At 43.3% G+C, this 22,308-nt stretch overlaps 1 protein-coding gene across 1 annotated transcript in view; it reads right to left on the bottom strand.

The window, feature by feature from the left end:
- Positions 1-334: 334 nt before the first annotated feature.
- Positions 335-22,308, bottom strand: part of LOC110488707 (amyloid-beta A4 precursor protein-binding family B member 2) — a 53,742-nt gene continuing 31,768 nt past the window's right edge. The window contains 8 exon segments of the mRNA XM_036942854.1: positions 335-2,993; positions 2,995-3,024; positions 3,383-3,565; positions 3,839-3,954; positions 5,187-5,276; positions 6,373-6,448; positions 7,598-7,712; positions 11,181-11,186. Of these exon segments, the coding sequence (XP_036798749.1) occupies positions 2,850-2,993; positions 2,995-3,024; positions 3,383-3,565; positions 3,839-3,954; positions 5,187-5,276; positions 6,373-6,448; positions 7,598-7,712; positions 11,181-11,186 (760 nt within the window). The 3' untranslated portion in view covers positions 335-2,849.

Below are 22,308 nucleotides of genomic sequence, written 5' to 3'. Positions count from 1 at the left end.
ACACACACATACATATATATATATATATATACACATACACATATAAATACACACACACATACATATATATATACACACACATGCAAGTTACATTCACACACAGTGTCCATAGTGCTGTCACTATTATAGTTTTAAAGCAAAAACAATAAAGCACCTTTAAAGTCATTTCACTTTAATACTTTTCGTATGTGTCATAAAACAAGTATGCCATAGTCTCAAGTATACAGTAATTGTATATTTTTACAGTAGTGCCAATTACCAAATATGTGATTTCATGACGTCAATGACTTGACCCATTACATGAGAAAATAAACCTGCACTTTCAAGACCTTCCCTTGTTTTGGTATTGCATTTATTTTCACAACAGATCACAATTACATGGTGTAGAGATGAGTGAAGAACAGAGCACATGAATCACACTATTTTCACGTATGTTTTTAACGTTGGAGTGGATTGCATTCACAGAGTTGAGTTAGAGTGTAGAGAGGTGTACCTGGGTCCTAAAGGAGACAGTGGGCGGTCAGCTCTCCATAGTTGGGTGAATGTGTGTGTGTGTGTGTGTGTGTGTTTGTGAGTGGGGACAGGTTTAGATAGTCTGGTAGAGTTAGGTGCTCTGCACAAAGGTCTAACTCCATAATGACACCCTCCTCTGTAACCTCTCTCTCCAACGATGATCCATCTCTCTCTCTCCCCCCTCACATTCAGATTACAAACACATGAAATACCAACACCACCCCATTCCTCCCTCTCACCTCTCATCGCCAACCTGGGGTACAATCATTACTTTACAATAATTATAGTACAATCTGAGCACCCCTCCTCAAGGGAGACATTGGTTCAGTCCGTTATGTGAGCCAGATGGGATGGAATACATTGGTTCCCATGTTCTGTACACTCCCTGTCTCTGTTAGGACATCATGGCTGTATAGTCCGTCACATGACACGTCTCTATTGGAGTCTGGTGCTCAAAGGTTGCCAGGTCGGGTAGAAGAGCTGGATGGCGGCGTTTGGTCAGTGGCCTTGTCTGTAGCGATCGGCTTTTACCATGTCAACGAGACAGACGTCTTAAGGAGACGTGAGTGTGAGTGTGTGTGTGTGTGTCCTTCCGTGTGTCCCCCGTTCTGGAATGCTACTCAGTTTGGCACTGCGATGGGAACAGGGCTGCTCTCACTGTGTACAAGAAGTTTAAAAAGAAAAAGTGTAGATAAACAAACACACATTCAGTGTGGGCTTCCTGATGCAACAAAGCCAGCACTCACTTGGGATTGGTTGTTTTTCTCAGGTATGTCCAGTGTGTCTCAGTATTAGTTTAAAGCCTGCGTCACAGGAAGCAATTTGGACGCAATTTAAATCGCATGCAACATCCAATCCTGTTATACATCACATCATGGTTTCATAAATGATCTGTTCTCCCCTACAGTTTTCAGTCTTTCGCTTCGCCCACGACTGGCTCATGTTGACGACAATCCCGACGCTGTGTTTAGACACGTCAATAACCAAGGCTTTCAAAACATGTGGCCCTTATCTTTCATCAGACGAGAAAGAATTCTTCAAAAAGATACACTTACTGTAGCAGTTTTACACAGATCCATTCAGCTTTGGGTGCCTCCATCTGACTAAACTACACTCCCAGAGTTACCCTTACACACAGGTGTTTGGAGCACGCTAGATAGCTAATTAGCACAGGTGGTTGCCACTTGTCTGTTTTCGTTAAACAAACGCTGTAACATGGAGATATGGCCGTGTCGGAACCCTAACCCTAGCAAGGCGTGTATCAAATTAACCATTTTTTTTTTATAGGTATTATTTCTCGATGATATGAAAGATAAGGTCCATACGCCTCCAAACCTGTACCGCAAGCGACTCGTGTTAATGTTCAGATTGAGCATCGGGGCTCGTAACAAAACTCCCCCGTAGAGAAGACGCCTTCATCCAATAACTCTTATGTATAATGTAATGAGAGTCATGATCAAGGGCTATGTTTTACCAAGCTAACTAGCTAACAAAGCTAGCAACGAGCTAACCTAGCTAGCGCAGTTCATGTTGGCCAATTTCAGTTGAAACTGGACAGATAAAGGTCTGGGTTCACTTTTAAAATGACATTTATTGACTGCCAGAGCATGTACATAAACCATGACTAGACAATTTTTTTCTGACATTTGGCATGTCTCTTTTGTTAGCAACACTTACAGCTGTGTTGACATGACAACTTGGGTCAGAGTTCCGTACGGAACGATATGACGAGTCATGTAAACCTTTTTTCCTGCTCACTGATTGGACACTGCATACAGTCAGTTGCGTGAAATAGGATTCATTTCTATCTTGCGATGCAATGCAACTAAGTTGCAGGCCCCCAAAAATGTGGGGGGTGACACACTGGGCAACACAGGTGCAACTTTGTTGCAAGCAACATAAATTGTATCCAGAATGCTTTGTGTGACACCGGCTTAATACTCCAGTAATAATACTCCACAAGACGAGGCAGTGCCCGGTGAGGACAGCTGTGGCCTGGCTAAAGTAGGCAAGTCTCTCTATGACACAGCAGAGTTCAAAGCTCAATGGAAAGTTCCACTAGTGACGACCCATATTAACCACACATCATTCTGCTGTATCTTGGCCTTCCTCTTCTTCTTCTGCAGATTAGTTAACTTTTTATTATTTTGAGCAGATACACATTCCCTGATCCATTCCTCCTTTGGTCTGCCCAGTGGTGTTAAGTTAACATATATGTACATCGTTGGTTACCATGGCTGGTATTGGTTAGGAGTGGTTGTAGGTCGTAGTTGTGGCGACAGTGTGAGTGACAAAGCCAGGGGCTGTGGTAGGGGGTGTGGTCACTGAGCTGTCCGTCATTGCTGAGGCAGTTCTGAGGGCGTTTTCTTTGTTTTCAGAGTGTCTATGAGAGACTGGACGCCACGCTTCACGCTGGTGGTCACCCGGCGCGTCACCGAGTCGGGGGGCGGGGAGGAGGAGCCAGCTCTCTGAGAGGGGGGGGCGTGCCACCAGACACTTCTGATACCGCAGCTGAGGAAGAGGAGGAAGGGGGGGAGAGGAAAGTACATCAGAGTCTAACTCAACCACAACCCTAACACTAACTCTAGCTTCATGTCCACGTCTTGGTTCAACCCTAACCGTAGCCTCAACCACAACCTTAAACCAATCACAACCCTAACCGTAGCCTCAACCACAACCTTAAACCAATCACAACCCTAACCGTAGCCTCAACCACAACCTTAAACCAATTACAACCCTAACACTACCTCTAGCTTCATGTCCACTTCCTGGTTCAACCCTAAATGCAAGAACGAGGCAAAGAGGATAAGCAGACAATGTATATATACAGTATGTGTGTACACACAGTAGGTATGAGTAGGAGTCTCACCACGCAAGCAGCCTGCACGGCCTCAGACACACTGCCAGCGTTGGGGTCACACCAGAACACGTGGCACTGGAAGTGCTGGTTCCCAGAGTCCATGACGAAAGCAAAGGTGTGGATGTCCCGGCCCACTCCCATGAAGGACAGGAAACGCACGCGGCACTCCACCAGCACTTCCTCCTCCTCTTCCTGTCCAGGGGACCAATGGTTATAGAATATAGGGAATATTCAGGTAGAAATGAAGACATGTTTTTTGGCATGATGAGGGCAACGGGTCAAAGCAAGAAAAGACAGGTTGGTTAAGATGAAATCAATATCTACAGTAGGTTTCAGTCCAGACGGATGAGATGTGAATCTGTTGTTTCACATGCGGTTGCCAAATGGATAACAAATGCAAATCATGAATGTGGTAAAGCGATTCAGGGATAATCCACAGGTACGGGAAGAAAATCTGCTACTTGCCTTCTCCTTGATGACAGCCACGGTGGCGTCAGCCACACTCAGTATGACAGGGGTCCAGTCCTCTTTTCCTGTGGAGGACACCAGGCTCTCTATAGCCCCGTTGATGATGTCCATACCTGGAGAGAGAGGAGGGGATGGAGAGGGAGAGAGGGAGGAAAGAGAGAGAGGTGGTGAAACCTGAGTTTGTTTTCTAACTCCAGTGGAGTGGCGGTCGGTGCCGTTTAAGATGAGTTCAATAGAACATTGATAGATTTAGACTACAACACGATACTCACATTTTCCCTGTACCCATCATGAGGTCGTTACAATTTAGCCTATGAATGAAAGTTTACAACATAGGTGCACAGGTCGAGAGAAAATGTTTAAATAATCAGGGTGACAGAGAGTGACTCATTGGATACCGCCTTGCACACTTTTGACTGGATCTAGCTGATATAGGGTGTAATCATTAGTCCAGCAATTGCCAACAAGAGTTTCTGTTGGAGAAATGCAGGTATAGTTAGCCCCATTTTGTTCCGTTCGCTTCTGTTTAAGAAACGTTTTTAAACAGAATCTGGCGGTAGGAATACACCTCTGATCACATGCAAACACAGTTGACTTTCATAGCAGCCACATACAAACAGCACCGGTGGGCCCCGGTGGCAGTAAATTAATAAAACCAAAAGCTTACTTTGACTTGTAAGAGTTTCTGTGTGGGATAGCAATAGCCAGCAAGCTAACATAGCATCCCTCTCTGTTTGAGCAAGGTGTTTGAGTAGGCTGAACTGGCTAGATGCATAAACTAGCTAAGCAAGTGAAAGTGAAAAAAATACTACGAGAAATATAGCTAGCTTTCTCTCTCCCTCGCTCTCTTGCTTCTCTTCCATTTTTGAAGAATTTAATTTGCTCAAAACTGTTCAGCTATTGTCTGTCTCTTTCAGTCAACTACTCACCACATTGTCTGCACTGCAGTCTAGCTAGCTATATCTTATTATTTCAGTACTAGATTCATTATCTGATCCTTTGATTGGGTAGACAACATGTCAGTTCCTGCTGCAAGAGCTCTGATAGGTTGGAAGCTAGCTGTCCTCCGGCTACACCATGGTGCTATCCTACAAAGTGCTGTTGAAGCTACCGTAGACCTTCATAGCAAAACAGTGTGCTTTAATAAATTATTTGATGACGTTAATATATTTAGTATAGTTTAATCGAAAAAGGATAACTGTAATGTTTCACTATTTAGATTTTTTGGTCATCTCCTTGCTCCTCTGAGGACCCTCCACTGCTCCAGTATGTGTACAGGTGTATGGACCATGATTAACGGAACAATTCAGGTGATTAGGTACGGCTGTATATGTAGCGTCCTTACTTCTCTTACCTATGGGGCGAGACACAGACGTCATCCCCAGGTAGTTCACATTGAACTTCTGCACCAGCTCAGTCTTTGGGACGGGAAACTCTGTGGGAGAATACACACATCAGACACGAAAGATGCACACACACATATACACATACACACACACACACACACACACTACAAAGGATGTCCAAGCAGACTCAGGCAAAGACATGCCCAAACAGGCTTGTTAGTCTAAAATACAAAAATAAACCGATTCTTGTGTGAACATTTGAATATTTCAGATGTTGTTGCATCTAATTAGGTCATATGAAAAAACAACTGAAGATGGTTATTCATACAAGTGTGCAGAGCTTCAGAGGGGCTGTTTTGATAAACGCTCGGCTCAAAAACAAAGTGTATTTACAGTGCGGCCTGAAGAGCGGGAAGTCTTCTATCCCTCTGTCCATCCTAACACAGACAAGAGTGTAAAGACCAACACCCCGGATAAAGGACAGAACAGGAGTTTGTCTACTTCCTATTACACTCTGCCTGAGGGTCGGGGAGAAACAAGGAATGGAATGAAAGGAGGTGAGAGACAGTGGAGGGATCTGATAGTGGAGTGCACAGGCGGTTTGGTCGTGGTAGCGAGTAGCGAGTGAGCGATGTTCGTCCAATGAGCGCTTTGATCTCTCAACAGGGGGTTGCTGAGCGTTAGGGCTGGCTACGACTCAACACTAATTGGCTTTTAATGAGGTGAGCTGCTCCTGTGAGCTCAGAGCCCATCCACGATTTTTACTCCATGCACAGAATAAAAGTATTTCCCCCGCAGTCAGCAGATCCTGACACAAAAGCTGAAGTTATGGGATGAATTGTTATTTTATTATCTATAATAATTGGTTTAGTACTTTTGGTAATGTGTCATGAGATGTTGTACTGTTGTCAGCATAATTCAGGCTTAAGTGAACCAAGCACAGTTTTTTCATTAACAAGTGTTTGCATTCAGTTCTGGATTCACAAGAGGCCTTTTTTCATTTGCAGTGAAACACTCATGAAACACATACAGAGAGTGAAACAAATCAAGTTATAACGCTCAACTCCAATTCTGTAAACAGATCACCATTAATGAATAGTACCTGTGTGTGTGTGTGTGTGTGTGTGTGTGTGTGTGTGTGTGTGTGTGTGTGTGTGTGTGTGTGTGTGTCACCAAGCCCCTTACCCTGGAGAGGAACATCGGAGCCTGTTTGGGATGAGCTGCAGGCAGCAGCCTTCGCACTCTTCCTCTCAGCCATAATCTGAAGGTAGAGAGGAGTGGGGGAGAGAGGGAGAGTCAGACGGGGGAAGAGAGGGGTAAAAGAGGGGGGGGGGGATAAGATGGTAATGTGAAACAAAGAAATTCAAAGCGTTTAAACTTCAAACTCAGAAAGAAGCACAAGGCATTATGTGTTCTTTGAACTAAAATGTAGACATATTTCCTAATGAATGAATCTCTCTCCGTTTCTCTTCTCGATCTTCTCAGTTCTTATACTGCAGCAGAGCAGCCACGCTCCTTACGGGCGCTGTAATGTGCTGCACTCCCTTCGAGATAGTTGATTAATTGTAGGTGTCATTAATCAAAGTCTATGGTGAGTCTGCAACTCTCTTCTCACAGGGGAACGAACACACACACACGTATGTATGTGCACAGGCAGGCAGGCAGGCAGGCAGGCACACACACACACACACACACACACAAACACTGCACACCAACAGAGGCTGAGGTCAGTAAGTTTTCACACTGCAGTAGGAATCGTTTTAAATAGACAATATGGAGTGTAGGACTTATTTACTAGCGCACAATGAGTGACTGTTTGGGATTATTCATTTACTTATGTATGGGACTGCCAGGCCAACAACGTATTGAGTAATAGCTGAGAAACACTGAGACAAGATGTAGAGCTTTTTTCCAAAGTGGGTCACCATCTCTCTTGTCAGAAAGCAGATCACAAACAACAGACAAGGAGACTACCTTTATTTTGCTGAGTGAATTGTCCTTTTCAAGGTCATGCCTGGTCTAAAGCCTACAGGCTGTCAACTGTCAGTGTCTAGAACAGTGAAACTGGTCTAGTCTCCATGTGCATCATACATTCGTAAGGAACAGTACTTTCAGCAGGGACTGAGCAGCAGTTTAGCAGTCTCCTCTCCTCGCCACTGCTACATAACGAACGTAGGTTACTCCTTTCAGGGCTAGAATTCCCTTAACCCTGAGTGGGGTTAAAACACTCTCCCACCCTCCCCTCAACCTCACAACCGCCCGCCCCAGGGCAGATCCAATGGTGATGTTGGTGGCGGTTACACATACTGTAAACAGGATTGCAATTTGACCAAAATGAGGTGTGTACGTCTTTCTACTCCCTCCACTTGAATTTAATGGACAGAACATTTCTGTGAGAATGCCCACTCACCTTGGAACAGATTTCGTGGAGACTCGTTGCTATGGCTTCTGCAGGGGTATCACATCGAAACACATGGCATTTCAACACCCGTGTGTTTTTGTCTCTCGCCACATAGGCAAAGTCTCTATAGAAGGGATAGAAGATATCGTATGAGACATGAATACGTGTCATATTCACATGTATGTATCTGGCAGGTAATTAAATACGTTAGAATAGCATCTGTATATTTTGACATGATGAATGTTGGTGAAAGGCATGGGATAGCAGACAGACATTTCCACTTTCTATTACTAGGAAATTCAGACACCTTGACTTCTTCCACACCATTCAAAAATGGTTTAAATTGTTTCCCCCCCGCCCCCCTCATCAATCTACACACAATAACCTTTAATGACAAAGCAAAAACAGGTTTTAAGAATGTTTGCAAATGTATATATATAAAAAGATATATATCACATTTACATAAGTATTCAGACCCTTTACTCAGTACTTTGTTGAAGCCCCTTTGGCAACGATTACAGCATCAAGTCTTCTTGGGTATGACGCTACAAGCTTGGTACACCTGTATTTGGGGAGTTTCTCCCATTATTCTCTCCAGATCCTCTCAAGCTCTGTCAGGTTGGATGGGGAGCGTCGTCTCTCCAGAGATGTTAGATTGGGTTCAAGTCCGGGCTTTGGCTGGGCCACTCAAGGACATTCAGGGACTTGTCCCGAAGCTACTTCTGCATTGTCTTCGCTGTGTGCTTAGGGTCGTTGTCCTGTTGGAAGGTGAACCGTTCCCCCAGTCTGATGTCCTGTTGGAAGGTGAACCGTTCCCCCAGTCTGATGTCCTGAGCGCCCTGGAGCAGGGATCTCTCTGTACTTTGCTCCGTTCATCTTGCCTCGATCCTGACTAGTCTCCTAGTCCCTGCCACTGAAATACATCCCTACAGCATGATGTTGCCACCACCATGCTTCACCGTAGGGAAGGTGCCAGGTTTCCTTCAGACGTGACGCTTGACATTCAGGCTAAAGAGTTGAATCTTGGTTTCATCAGACCAGAGAATCTTGTTTCTCATGGTCTGAAAGTCTTTAGGTGCCTTTTGGCAAACTCCAAGAGGGCTGTCGTGCCTTTTAGGCTTCCGTCTGGCCACTCTACCATAAAGGCCTGATTGGTGGAATGCTGCAGAGATGGTTGTCCTTCTGGAAGGTTCTCCCATCTCCACAGAGGAACTCTAGAGATCTGTCAGAGTGACCATCGGGTACTTGCTCACCTCCCTTACCAAGGCCCTTCTCCCCCGATTTCTCAGTTTGGCTGGGCGGCCAGGTCTAGGATGAGTCTCGGTGGTTCCAAATTTCTTCCATTTAAAAATGATGGAGGCCACTGTGTTCTTGGGGACCTTCAATGCTGCAGAAATGTTTTGGTACCCTTCCTGTTTAGGTACCAATCCTGTTTAGGAGCTCTAGGGACAATTCCTTCGATCTCATGGCTTGGTTTTTGCTCTGACATAAACTGTCAGCTGTGGGACCTTATATAGACAGATGTGTGCCTTTCCAAATCATGTCCAATCAATTGCATTTACCACAGGTGGACTCCAAGGATGATCAATGGAAACAGGATGCACCAGAGCTCAATTTCGAGTCTCATAGCAAAGGATCTGAATACTTAAGTAAATAAGGTATTTCTGTTTTTTTGTAAATTTGTAAAAACCTGTTTTCACTTTGTCATTATTGGGTATTGTGTGTAGATTGCTGAAGATTTGTATTTATTTAATCCATTTTAGAATAAGGCTGTAACGTAACAAAATGTGGAAAAAGTCAAGGGGTCTGAATACTTTCGGACATGCAATGTATGGTACATTACCCTGACATGCAATGTATGGTACATTACCCTGACATGCAACGTATGGTACATTACCCTGACATGCAATGTATGGTACATTACCCTGACATGCAATGTATGGTACATTACCCTGACATGAAATGTATGGTACATTACCCTGGCATGTAATGTATGGTACATTGCCCTGACATGCTATGTATGGTACATTACCCTGGCATGCAATGTATGGCACATTACCCTGGCATGCAATGTATGGTTGAACTATAAAAATAAGCTACTTTGTTCACTTGTTTCCACAGATGACAGATGATGAGTGCTTCCCTATCGTCAGTGAACAGTTATTATCATACTTTATTATCATTCACTGCCTTAAGAAGAAGTGTCTTCTCAGTGGTGGGCGCACGCACGCACGCACGCACACACACACACACACACACACACACACAGACACACACACACACACACACACACACACACACACACACACACACACATAATTTGTCCCATTGCCTAAGGGTAAGGAAATGCCATGCTGAGATCTTCAGACAGTTGCCACATGCCAGAGAGGAGGCAGTGACTCCCAGTGAGAGAGAGAGAGAGAGAGAGAGAGAGAGAGAGAGAGAGAGAGAGAGAGAGAGAGAGAGAGAGACAGACAGAGAGAGAGAGAGAGAGAGAGAGAGAGAGAGAGAGAGAGAGAGAGAGACAGACAGAGAGAGAGAGAGAGAGAGAGAGAGAAAGAGAGAGAGAGAAAGACAGAAAGAGAGAGATAGACAGAAGGAAAAAACAGAGACACGTGTGGGGATGGGGGGATTGAGTAACACAATATACTGAAAATGGGATGGGGATGAAATACAACACCTGTCATCCACACATCATGTACACACACACCATCAACAGAGAATCATCCCAGAGTATAGTGCAGAGTGGGAATCCAAGAAATCATGGACGAAGTGATAAAGAAAGAATGTCAGATGACGGAGAGAGTGCTGGGGAGTGGAACCATGCTGAGGGGCCATGCAGGGGAGCCGTGCAGAGACACAGGTGCAGCTGTGAATCAAACACACACACACACCTAGGGACACTCAGCGTTTATCACAGTGGTCCACTCTGATCATGAGTCCATTACCAGCACCGTCTCCCTGCTTAATTGTGTGCTCACACACTTTGGGTCAATAATACTCGGTTCCTTTCCAGCGTAGAGAATTGTGTGCGTTTTGACTGCGTGTGTGTGTACATTTAGAGCTCGATTCAATCCACATCACGGAAGTTCAGCTTTCCAGCAGATTGAAATTTAAAGGCAATGTTCCCGCTTTATAGCGTTGACTTCATACACGGTAAACGCTGCGTATGTCGGCTCAATCGGAAATTACCTTTAAAATTCTACCGTCGAATCTGTACCGCTTCAGAGCTACCAGACTGAGTAGAGGCCTTAAGCATTCTGTCACACAAGCTGCAGAGCACAGTGGCCCTGCGTCTATATTTACAAACGTCTCATATTTCACGTTTAACGTCTTTTGAGAGCAGAAACAGAAACACAGATGCAGCATCGAGATAAAAACGGCCCGTGGCGACTCTGTGCGCGAGCGCCAGTGTGTAGTGCTGTGTTATAGCTAAAGAGCAGAGCTCACTCCCAGGCTTTCTGCTGTCTGTCTGTCTGTCACTCCCCAGACAGCTGAAGAGGCGTGTGACTGCGGGTAAAATGGAGGACTTGACACAATGGTTAAAAGAAAAGACCAAAGGCAATACGTGGAGCACACAGCAACCATTTACCTTTCCCTGGGTCCAGGGAAGCAGAGGGAAGGAGAGAGGGAGAGAGCGGGAGGAGAGAGAGAGGGGAAAGAAAGAAAGAATAAAGAATGTGAAAGACATTGTTATTACATTAAATATTCTGGGGTGATCACAGACGATGCTCTTTGGTCCCAATCAGAAGGTGTCTGAGCCATTCCCTGAGCCGTGTGTGTGTGTGTGTGTGTGTGTGTGTGCGTGTGTGTGTGTGTGTGTATACTGTATGTGTGTGTCGAAGCTTCACCTCTGTATACTTTTCATTTCAGCGGCAGAGCTTAGCGTTCCCGCTCCATTATGACACATCACACCTCTGCTGTTTGACATGCCGACACACACACACAACACACACAACACACACACACACAACACACACACACACAACACAACACACACACACACCACACACACAACACAACACACACAACACAACACACACACACACACACACACACACACACACACACACACACACACACACACACAACACAACACACACACTAAACCTGGCGTTATATGCAACCGAACGCTTGCTTCGCTCTCATCCCCTCTCCCTCTCCGCCTCTCCCTCTCTCTCTCAAATTCACTCGTTTCACCTCATTTCCCTCTACCTTTCCCCCTCTTTTTTTCTCTTTCATCCTCCGTTCATCAATTACCCTTTTAATCTTCCTTCCATCACTCTACTTTCACTTCTCTCTCCCCCCCCCCCCCCCCCCCCCCCCCCCCCCCCCCCCAAAAAAAAATCTCTCTCCTACCCAATCTCTATCCAATTTCCCAGAGGGCGTTCCGGTGTAATAAAGGCCTAGTGCACTTACTTAAAAAATATATATTAATTATTTTCTAATTGTGATTTATCAGGGGGTCCTGCAACTCTCTCAGCACCCCTGCCTCCCGTTGCTGTGGTCACTACACATTTAGATTAAACAGCTTTTATTTTATTTTACACCTCTTATGGAACAATCTTCAGAATCCCCAACAGTTGGATGTATCAGTGCCTTTTGGGCAGTTTAGATTATTGGTGGAGGATTATATATATATTTTTTAATAATTGTGTTTTTGTCATTTTTTGTGTGTGTTTTCTATGCTCCTGCCCTGATTGAAGTATTTGTGTCTGTAACGTTTAATGTGTACTTGCAGCTTGTCTTGACCTGCAGGGCTCCTTTGCAAATGAGACCCTGGTCTTAATTGGACTACTTAAATAAATCAATCTCCTGGCTTTCATGATCCACCTCTCATTGAACACAGCAGCAGCGAGAGAGAGAAAGCTAGGCAGTATTGGTGGAGACCAGAGAAAGCTAGGCAGTATTGGTGGAGACCAGAGAAAGCTAGGCAGTATTGGTGGAGACCAGAGAAAGCTAGGCAGTATTGGTGGAGACCAGAGAAAGCTAGGCAGTATTGGTGGAGACCAGAGAAAGCTAGGCAGTATTAGTAAAGACCAGAGAAAGCTACAATAGTGGAAAAAGTACCAAATTGCAGTGGTGTAAAGTTCTACTTCTTCTAAGTCTTTCTTTGGGGTATCTGTACTTTACTATATATATTTTTGACAACTTTTACTTTTACTCCACTACATTCCTAAAGAGAATAATGTACTTTTTTACTCCATACATTTTCCCTGTTGGAATCGGCTCAATTTTGATCATTGAGATAGTAAATGAATGATAGGAAAGGAAAGAGACAGGGTTATGTCAGAAGTTAATGGTTCTCTGAAGAAAAACCAATGGACATCTGTGTATTAGATGAAAGAGGGGTTGAGGTCAGGAGGTGAGGACAGATACTCTTAAGGCAGTAATAAAGGTTTGTTATCTTGTTACCCTCTGTATTAGCTTCCTGTAGAGCCATAAACTGTAAGGATTGGAGAAGGAGGGGTGTTTTAAGTAGGATAAATATAACTGGGAAGTCAGAAATGTTTTGCTGTCTGATTATAGCTGTACAGAACCTTTGGGAAGAATTCAACTTGGTTAAAGCTTCTCTGGTGTCCGTGAGTTATTTACTCTGAAAAATAAGAACCTAACACACCCAAAAGTGTGTTAGGAGGACAGCAGGACAGGAACATTATCCAATTAACACACGTATCAAGAGAACATCCCTGGTCATCCCTACTGCCTCTGATCTGGCAGACTCACTAAACACATGCTTCGTTTGTAAATTATGTCTGAGTGTTGAAATGCGCCCCTGGCTATCCATAAATAAAAAAAACAAGACAATCGTGCCGTCTGGTTTGCTTATTATACGGAATTTGAAATGATTTATACTTTTACTTTTGATACTTAAGTATATTTTAGCAATTACATTTACTTTTAATACTTAAGTATATTTAAAACCAAATACTTTTAGACTTTTTTTTCAAGTAGTATTTTACTGGGTGACTTTCACTTTTACTTGAGCAATTTTCTACTAAAGTATCTTTACTTTTACTCAAGTATGACAATGATGTACTTTTTCCACCACTGCCCAATCATCATATTTGAGAAAAAAGTAAAGACAACTTAACAGAAAATCACTAAAGTCACCCAGTAAAATACTACTTAAGTAAAAGTCTAAAAGTATTTGATTTTAAATATACTTAAGTATCAAAAGTAAAAGTATAAATCATTTGAAATTACTTATATTAGGCAAACCAGACGGCACAATTTTCTTGTTTTTAAAATTTACGGATAGTCAGGGGCGCATGCCAACACTCAGACATAATTTACAAACAAAGCATTTGTGTTTAGTGAGTCCATCAGATGAGGCAGTAAGGATGACCAGGGATGTTCTCTTGAGAAGTGTGTGAATTGGACCCTTTTCCTGTCCTGCTAAGCATTGAAAATGTAACAAGTACTTTTGGGTGTCAGGGAAAATGTATGGAGTATTTTTTGGAATGTAGTTAAGTAAAGGTAAAAGTTGCCAGAAATATAAATAGTAAACTCGAGATACCCCCAAAAACTACTTAAGTAGTATTTTAAAGTATTTTTTACTTAAGTACTTTACACCACTGCAAAGAAAGGCAGTATTAGTGGAGATCAGAGAAAGCTAGGCACTATTAGTGGAGATCAGAGAAAGCTAGGCAGTATTAGTGGAGATCAGAGAAAGCTAGGCAGTATTAGTGGAGATCAGAGAAAGCTAGGCACTATTAGTGGAGATCAGAGAAAGCTAGGCAGTATTAGTGGAGATCAGAGAAAGCTAGGCACTATTAGTGGAGATCAGAGAAAGCTAGGCACTATTAGTGGAGATCAGAGAAAGCTAGGCAGTATTAGTGGAGATCAGAGAAAGCTAGGCAGTATTAGTGGAGATCAGAGAAAGCTAGGCACTATTAGTGGAGATCAGAGAAAGCTAGGCAGTATTAGTGGAGATCAGAGAAAGCTAGGCACTATTAGTGGAGATCAGAGAAAGCTAGGCACTATTAGTGGAGATCAGAGAAAGCTAGGCAGTATTAGTGGAGATCAGAGAAAGCTAGGCAGTATTAGTGGAGATCAGAGAAAGCTAGGCACTATTAGTGGAAATCAGAGAAAGCTAAGCAGTATTAGAGGAGATCAGAGAAAGCTAGGCACTATTAGTGGAGAACAGAAAGAGATAGAGTGAGTTCACAATGTATTCATACCCCATGACTTGTTCCACATATTGTTGTGTTACAGCCTGAATTCAAAATTGATGAAATAAATAATGAAGTAAGCTTTATGCGACATCTTTTTGAGTGTGAACCCACTACACCTTTGTGTTTGTCATGCAGGGCTCCCTTGCAAAAGAGACCCTGGTCTCAATGGGACTCCCTGCTTGAATAAATCAATCTCCTGGCTTTTGTGATCCACTCCACTTATCACTGAACACAGCAGAGAGAGAGAGAGAGAGAGAGAGAGAGAGAGAGAGAGAGAGAGAGAGAGAGAGAGATAGGCAGCATTAGTAGATACCAGAGAAAGCTAAACAGCATTAGTAGAGACAGAAAATATTAAATAAATAACAATTCTCACCCATCTGAACACAATTCCCCATAATTACAAAAAAACATGCTTTTAAGAAGTTTAGCAAATGCATTGAAAATGAAATACATAAACCCTTTTACATAAGTATTCACACCCCTGAGTCAACACTTTGAAGAAGCACCTTTGGTGGAGATAACAGCTTTGGGTCGTCTTGGGTATGTCTGTATCAGCTTTGCACATATAGATTTGGGGACTTTATTCCATTCTTCCCTGCAGATTTTCTCAAGCTCTGTTAAGTTAGACGGGGAGTGGCGGTAAACAGCAATCTTCAAGTCTTTCCACAGATTTTCAATGGCATTCAAGTCTGGGCTTTGGCTGGGCCACTCAAGGACTTGCACTTTCTTGTTCTGAAGCCATTCCAGCGTTGCTTTGGCTGTATGCTTGGGCTCATTGTCCTGTTGGAATGTACATATTTGCCCCAGTGTAAGTGCGTTTGCACTCTGAAGCAGGTTATCATCAAGGATTTGCCTGTATTTGGCTCCATTCATTGTTCCCTCTATCCTTACCAGTCTCCCAGTCCCTGCCACTGAAAAGCATCACCATAGTATGATGCTGCCACCTCCATGCTTCATGGTAGGGATGGTGTTAAACAGGTGATGAGCTGTGCCTGTTTTACTCCAGACACAGCGCTTTGCATTCAGGCCAAAGAGTTACATTTTTGTCTCATCAGACCACAGAATCTTTTGCCTTATGCGCTCAGTTTTCAAGTGTTTGCAAACTCCAAGCATGCTGTCATGTGCCCTTTTCTCAGGAGTGGCTTCCTTCTGGCCACTCTCCCATAAAACTCTGATTGGTGAAGTTCTGTAGAGACTGTTGTCCTTCTGGCAGGTTCTCCCATCTCAGCAAATTAACTCTGTAGTTCTGTCAGAGTGGTCATTGGGTTGTTGTTCACCTCCCTGACCAAGGTCCTTCTTGCCCTGTTGCTCATTTTGGTTGGACGGCCAGCTCAAGGTATTTTTTTTATTTTTATTCCCAATGATGAAAACCACTGTGCTCTTGGACACTTTCAACACTCTATAAATTGTTTTATAACCTTCCCCAGATACACAGTTGAAGTCAGAGGTTTACATACACCTTAGCCAAATACATTTAAACCCGTTTGTTTTTTCACAATTCCTGACATTTAATCCAAGTAAAAAATCCCTGTCAGTTAGGATCACCACTATTTTAAGAATGTGAAATGTCAGAATAATAGTAGAGAATAATTTATTTAAGCTTTTATTTCTTTCATCACATTCCCAGTGGGTCAGAAGTTCACATACACTCAATTAGTATTTGGTAGCATTGCCTTTAAATTGTCTAACTTGAGTCAAACGTTTCGGGTAGCCTCCCACAAGCTTCCCACAATAAGTTGGGTGGATTTTGGCCCATTCCTCCTGACAGAGCTGGTGTAACTTGGTCAGGTTTGTAGGCCTCCTTGCTGTAGCAATTTTGCCACAAATTTGGAAGTATGCTTGGGGTCATTGTCCATTTGGAAGACCCATTTGCGACCAAGCTTTAACTTCCTGACTGATGTCTTGAGATGTTGCTTCAATATTTCCACATAATTTTCCACCCTCATGATGCCATCTATTTTGTGAAGTGCACCAGTCCCTTCTGCGGCAAAGCACCCCCACAACATGGTGCTGCCAACCCTGTGCTCCACGGTTGGGATGGTGTTCTTCAGCTTGCAAGCCTCCCCCTTTTTCCTCCAAACATAACGATGGTCATTATGGCCAAACAGTTGTATTTTTGTTTCATCAGACCAGAGGACATTTCTCCAAAAAGTATGGTCTTTGTCCCCATGTGCAGTTGCAAACTGTAGTCTGGCTTTTTTTATGACGGCTTTCTTCCTTGCTGAGCGGCCTTTCAGGTTATGTTGATATAGGACTCGTTTTACTGTGGATATAGATACTTTTGTACCTGTTTCCTCCAGGATCTTCACAAGGTCCTTTGCTGTTGTTCTGGGATTGATTTGTACTTTCCGCACCAAAGTAAGTTCTTCTCTAGGAGACAGAACGCGCCTCCTTCCTGAGCGGTATGACAGCTGCGTGGTCCCAGGGTGTTTATACTTGCGTCCTATTGTTTGTACAGATCAACGTGGTACCTTCAGGGGTTTGGAAATTGCTCCCAAGGATGAACCAGACTTGTGGATGTCTACAATTTTTTTGTCTGAGGTTTTGGCTGATTTCTTTTGATTTTCCCATGATGTCAAGCAAACTGGCACTGAGTTTGAAGGTAGGCCTTGAAATAAATCAACAGGTACACCTCCAATTGACTCAAATGATGTCAATTAGCCTATCAGAAGCTTCTAAAGCCATGACATCATTTTCTGGAATTTCCACAGCTGTTTAAAGGCACAGTGAACTTAGTGTGTGTCAACTTCTGACCCACTGGAATTGTGATACAGTGAATTAGAAGTGAAATAACCTGTCTGTAAGCAATTGTTGGAAAAATTACTTGTGTCATGCACAAAGTAGATGTCCTAACAGACTTGCCAAAACTATAGTTTGTTAACAAGAAATGTGTGGAGTGGTTGAAAAACACGCTTTAATGACTCCAACCTAAGTGTATGTAAACTTCTGACTTCAACTGTATAACTCACAATTCTGTCTCGGAGATCTACGGACAATTTCTTAGACTTCATGGTGTAGTTTCTGCTCTGACATCCACTGTCAACAGTGGGACCTTTTATATAGGGCATTCGGAAAGTATTCAGACCCCTTGACTTTTTCCACATTTTGTTACGTTACAGCCTTATTCTAAAATGTATTAAATACATGTTTTTCCTGATCTATCTACACACAATACCCCATAATGACAAAGAGAAAACAGTTTTTTAGAAATGTTTGCAAATGTATAATAAAAATAAAAAAAGAAATCAGACCCGAAATAAGTATATGAGACTCGAAATTGAGCTCAGGTGCATCCTGTTTCCATTGATCATCCTTGAGATGTTTATACAACTTGATTGGAGTCCACCTGTAGTAAATTCAATTGAATGGACATTGTTTGGAAAGGCACACAACTGCCTATATAAGGTCCCACAGTTGACATTGCAAAGTCAGAGAAAAAAACAATCCATAATGTTGTAGGAATTGTCCACAGAACTCCGAGACAGGATTGTGTTGAGGCACAGGTCTGGGGAAGGATACCAAAACATTTCTGCAGGATTGAAGGTTCCAAAGAACACAGTGGCCTCCATCATTCTTAAATGGAATAAGTTTGGAACCACCCAGACTCGCCCGGCCAAACTGGCCGCCCGGCCAAAATTAGCAATCGAGGGAGAAGGGTCTTGGTCAGGAAGGGGGCCAAGAACTCAATGGTCACTCTGACAGAGCTCCAAAGTTCCTCTGTGGAGATGGGAGAACCTTCCAGAAGGACAACCATCTCTGCAGCACTCCACCAATCAGGCCTTTATGGTAGAGTGACCAGACATAAGCCACCCCTCAGTAAAAGGCACATGACAGCCTGTTTAGAGTTTGCCAAAAGGCACCTAAAGGCTCTCAGACCACGAGAAACAAGATTATCTGGTTTGATGAAACCAAGATTGAAATAGTTTTTCTAAAAAAATATTTTTGCTTTGTCATTATGGGGAATTGTGTGTAGATGATGAAGGAAAAAATGGAATCTATTTTTGAATAAGGCAGTAACATAACAAAATGTGGAAAAAGTCAAGGGGTCTGAATACTTTCCGAATGTACTGTAGAGAGGTACGTTTATTTCTAAATCATGTCCTAAGAATTGAATTGGCCCACAGGTGGACTCCAATCAAGCTGTCGTGAAATCTCAAGGATGATCAAAGGAAATTGGACGAATCTGAGCTAAATGTGGAGTGTCATAGTTAAAGGGGTGTGAATATTAAATTAGCAAACATTTCTAAAAACATGTTTTCACTTTGTCATTAAGGGGTATTGTGCGTAGATATGCGAGAACAAAATCAATTTAATCAATTTTGAATTGAGGCTGTAACACAACTGAGTGTGGAATAAGTCAAGGGGTATGAATACTTGCTGAAGGCACTGTATGTTAGGTAGCATTCTCAGAGACCAGAGAGATCTAGACAGTATTAAGTGGAGACCAGAGAAAGCTAGGTAGTATTACTAGAGACCAGAGAGAGCTAGACAGTATTACTAGAGAACAGAGAGAGCTAGATGGTATTAGTAGAGACCAGAGAGAGCGAGGCAGTATTACTAGAGAACAGAGAGAGCTAGATGGTATTAGTAGAGACCAGAGAGAGCTAGATGGTATTAGTAGAGACCAGAGAGAGCTAGATGGTATTAGCAGAGACCAGAGAGAGCTAGATGGTATTAGTAGAGACCAGAGAGAGCTAGGCAGTATTACTAGAGACCAGAGAGAGCTAGATGGTATTACTAGAGACCAGAGAGAGCTAGATGGTATTACTAGAGACCAGAGAGAGCTAGACATTATTAAGTGGAGACCAGAGAAAGCTAGGTAGTATTACTAGAGACCAGAGAGAGCTAGATGGTATTACTAGAGACCAGAGACAGCTAGATGGTATTAGTAGAGACCAGAGAGAGCTAGGCAGTATTACTAGAGACCAGAGAGAGCTAGATGGTATTACTAGAGACCAGAGAGAGCTAGATGGTATTAGTAGAGACCAGAGAGAGCTAGATGGTATTAGTAGAGACCAGAGAGAGCTAGATGGTATTAGTGGAGACCAGAGTGTGCTAGACAGTATTAGTAGAGACCAGAGAAAGCTAGGCAGTATTACTAGAGACCAGAAAGAGCTAGACAGTATTAGTAGAGAACAGAAAGAGAGGCAGCATTAGTAGAGAACAGAGAGAGCTAGGCAGTATTACTAGAGACCAGAGAGAGCTAGGCAGTATTAGTAGAGACCAGAGAGAGCTAGGCAGTATTAGTAGAGACCAGAGAGAGCTAGGCAATATTACTAGAGAACAGAGAGAGCTAGGCAGAATTAGTAGAGACCAGAGAGAGTTAGGCAGTATTAGTAGAGACCAGAGAGAACTAGGCAGTATTAGTAGAGACCAGAGAGAGCTAGGCAGTATTACTAGAGACCAGAGAGAGCTAGATGGTATTAGTGGAGACCAGAGTGTGCTAGACAGTATTAGTAGAGACCAGAGAAAGCTAGGCAGTATTACTAGAGACCAGAAAGAGCTAGACAGTATTAGTAGAGAACAGAAAGAGAGGCAGCATTAGTAGAGAACAGAGAGAGCTAGGCAGTATTACTAGAGACCAGAGAGAGCTAGGCAGTATTAGTAGAGACCAGAGAGAGCTAGGCAGTATTAGTAGAGACCAGAGAGAGCTAGGCAATATTACTAGAGAACAGAGAGAGCTAGGCAGAATTAGTAGAGACCAGAGAGAGTTAGGCAGTATTAGTAGAGACCAGAGAGAACTAGGCAGTATTAGTAGAGACCAGAGAGAGCTAGGCAGTATTACTAGAGACCAGAGAGAGCTAGGTAGTATTAGTAGAGACCAGAGAGAGCTAGGCAGTATTACTAGAGACCAGAGAGAGCTAGGTAGTATTACTAGAGACCAGTGAGAACTAGGTAGTATTAGTAGAGACCAGTGAGAACTAGGTAGTATTAGTAGAGACCAGTGAGAACTAGGTAGTATTAGTAGAGACCAGAGAGAGCTAAATGGTATTACTAGAGACCAGAGAGAGCTAGGTAGTATTAGTAGAGACCAGTGAGAACTAGGTAGTATTAGTAGAGACCAGAGAGAGCTAGGTAGTATTAGTAGAGACCAGTGACAGCTAGGTAGTATTAGTAGAGACCAGAGAGAGCTAGGTAGTATTAGTAGAGACCAGTGAGAGCTAGGTAGTATTAGTAGAGATCAGAGAGAGCTAGGCAGTATTAGTAGAGACCAGAAAGAAAGGCAGCATTAGCAGAGCAACAGCTGTTCCCTGGTTCATACGGGTGTACAGAGAGACATCCCTACTGCTGTTTCTACCACACCTCCTCACTGCAGGTGGCCAACCCGTTCACACACACACACACACACACACACACACACACACACACACACACACACACACACACACACACACACACACACACACACACACACACACACACGAAAGGCAGGCAGCACGGGTGCACACACACACAAACCTCCATTTAATGTGCTAAAGTGTTGAGCCGACACAGTTGTGAAACCCCATTATAGTTAACCAATACACCTGACAAAAGCGCAACCATTTCCCAGTTAGAGAGAGGTGGTTTTATCCCTCCCCAGTCAGTCACTATCACATTAAGGATCAGTTAGCTGTGAACCCCAGTGTCACGCAGCCATCAGAGAGAGAGAGAGAGAGGCATTCAGGTAATGGAGATCTCACTGGGCTCCCCTCGCTGCAATGATGGAATGTGTTGGACTGGAGGAACTAGGGGGAACTAGGAAGGAACTAGGGAGGAACCAGGGAGGAACTAGGAAGGAACCAGGGGACAGGAGGAAGATGGATGGAAAAGAGCTAGGTGAATATGGGCAAAAATGTATATTGCGACAAATTGTCTAAATGTATGCGATAACGATAAATACTACTACTACTACTACTACTACTAATACTACTAGTTTGATGGTTGTAGCCATCAGTTATCGCATTAACAATCACCCATATTAGCACACTTATTTCATTTCAAACTTCACATTTCTCTCGTTTTGGTTACTTATTGTAATGAATGATATCAGCAAAATGCCTGCAATGAGTGACTGGTACACTATATACACAAAAGTATGTGGACACCCTTTCAAATTTGTGGATTTGTCTATTTCAGCCACACCCGTTGCTGACAGGTGTATAAAATCGAAGGCACAGTCATGCATCTCCATAGACAAACATTGTAAGTAGAATGGCCTTACTGAAGAGCTCAGTGACTTTCAACGTGGCACCGTCATAGGATGCCACCTTTCCAACAGGTCAGTTCGTCAAATTTCTGCCCTGCTAGAGCTGCCCCGGTTCAACTGTAAGTGATGTTATTGTGAAGTGGAAATGTCTAGGAGCAACAACGGCTCAGCCATGAAGTGGTAGGCCACACAAGCTCACAGAACGGGACCTTTGAGTGCTAAAGTGCTTTAGGCGTAAAAAACGTCTGTCCTCGGTTGCAACACTCACTACCGAGTGCCAAACTGTCTCTGAAAGCAACGTCATGTTAGTCGGGAGCTTCATGAAGTGGGTTTCCATGGCCATGAGCAATGAA

The sequence above is a fragment of the Oncorhynchus mykiss genome, chromosome 14 (assembly GCF_013265735.2).
Source record: "Oncorhynchus mykiss isolate Arlee chromosome 14, USDA_OmykA_1.1, whole genome shotgun sequence".
NCBI classification, from domain to species: domain Eukaryota; kingdom Metazoa; phylum Chordata; class Actinopteri; order Salmoniformes; family Salmonidae; genus Oncorhynchus; species Oncorhynchus mykiss.
This window is presented reverse-complemented; position numbering and strand designations above follow the sequence as displayed.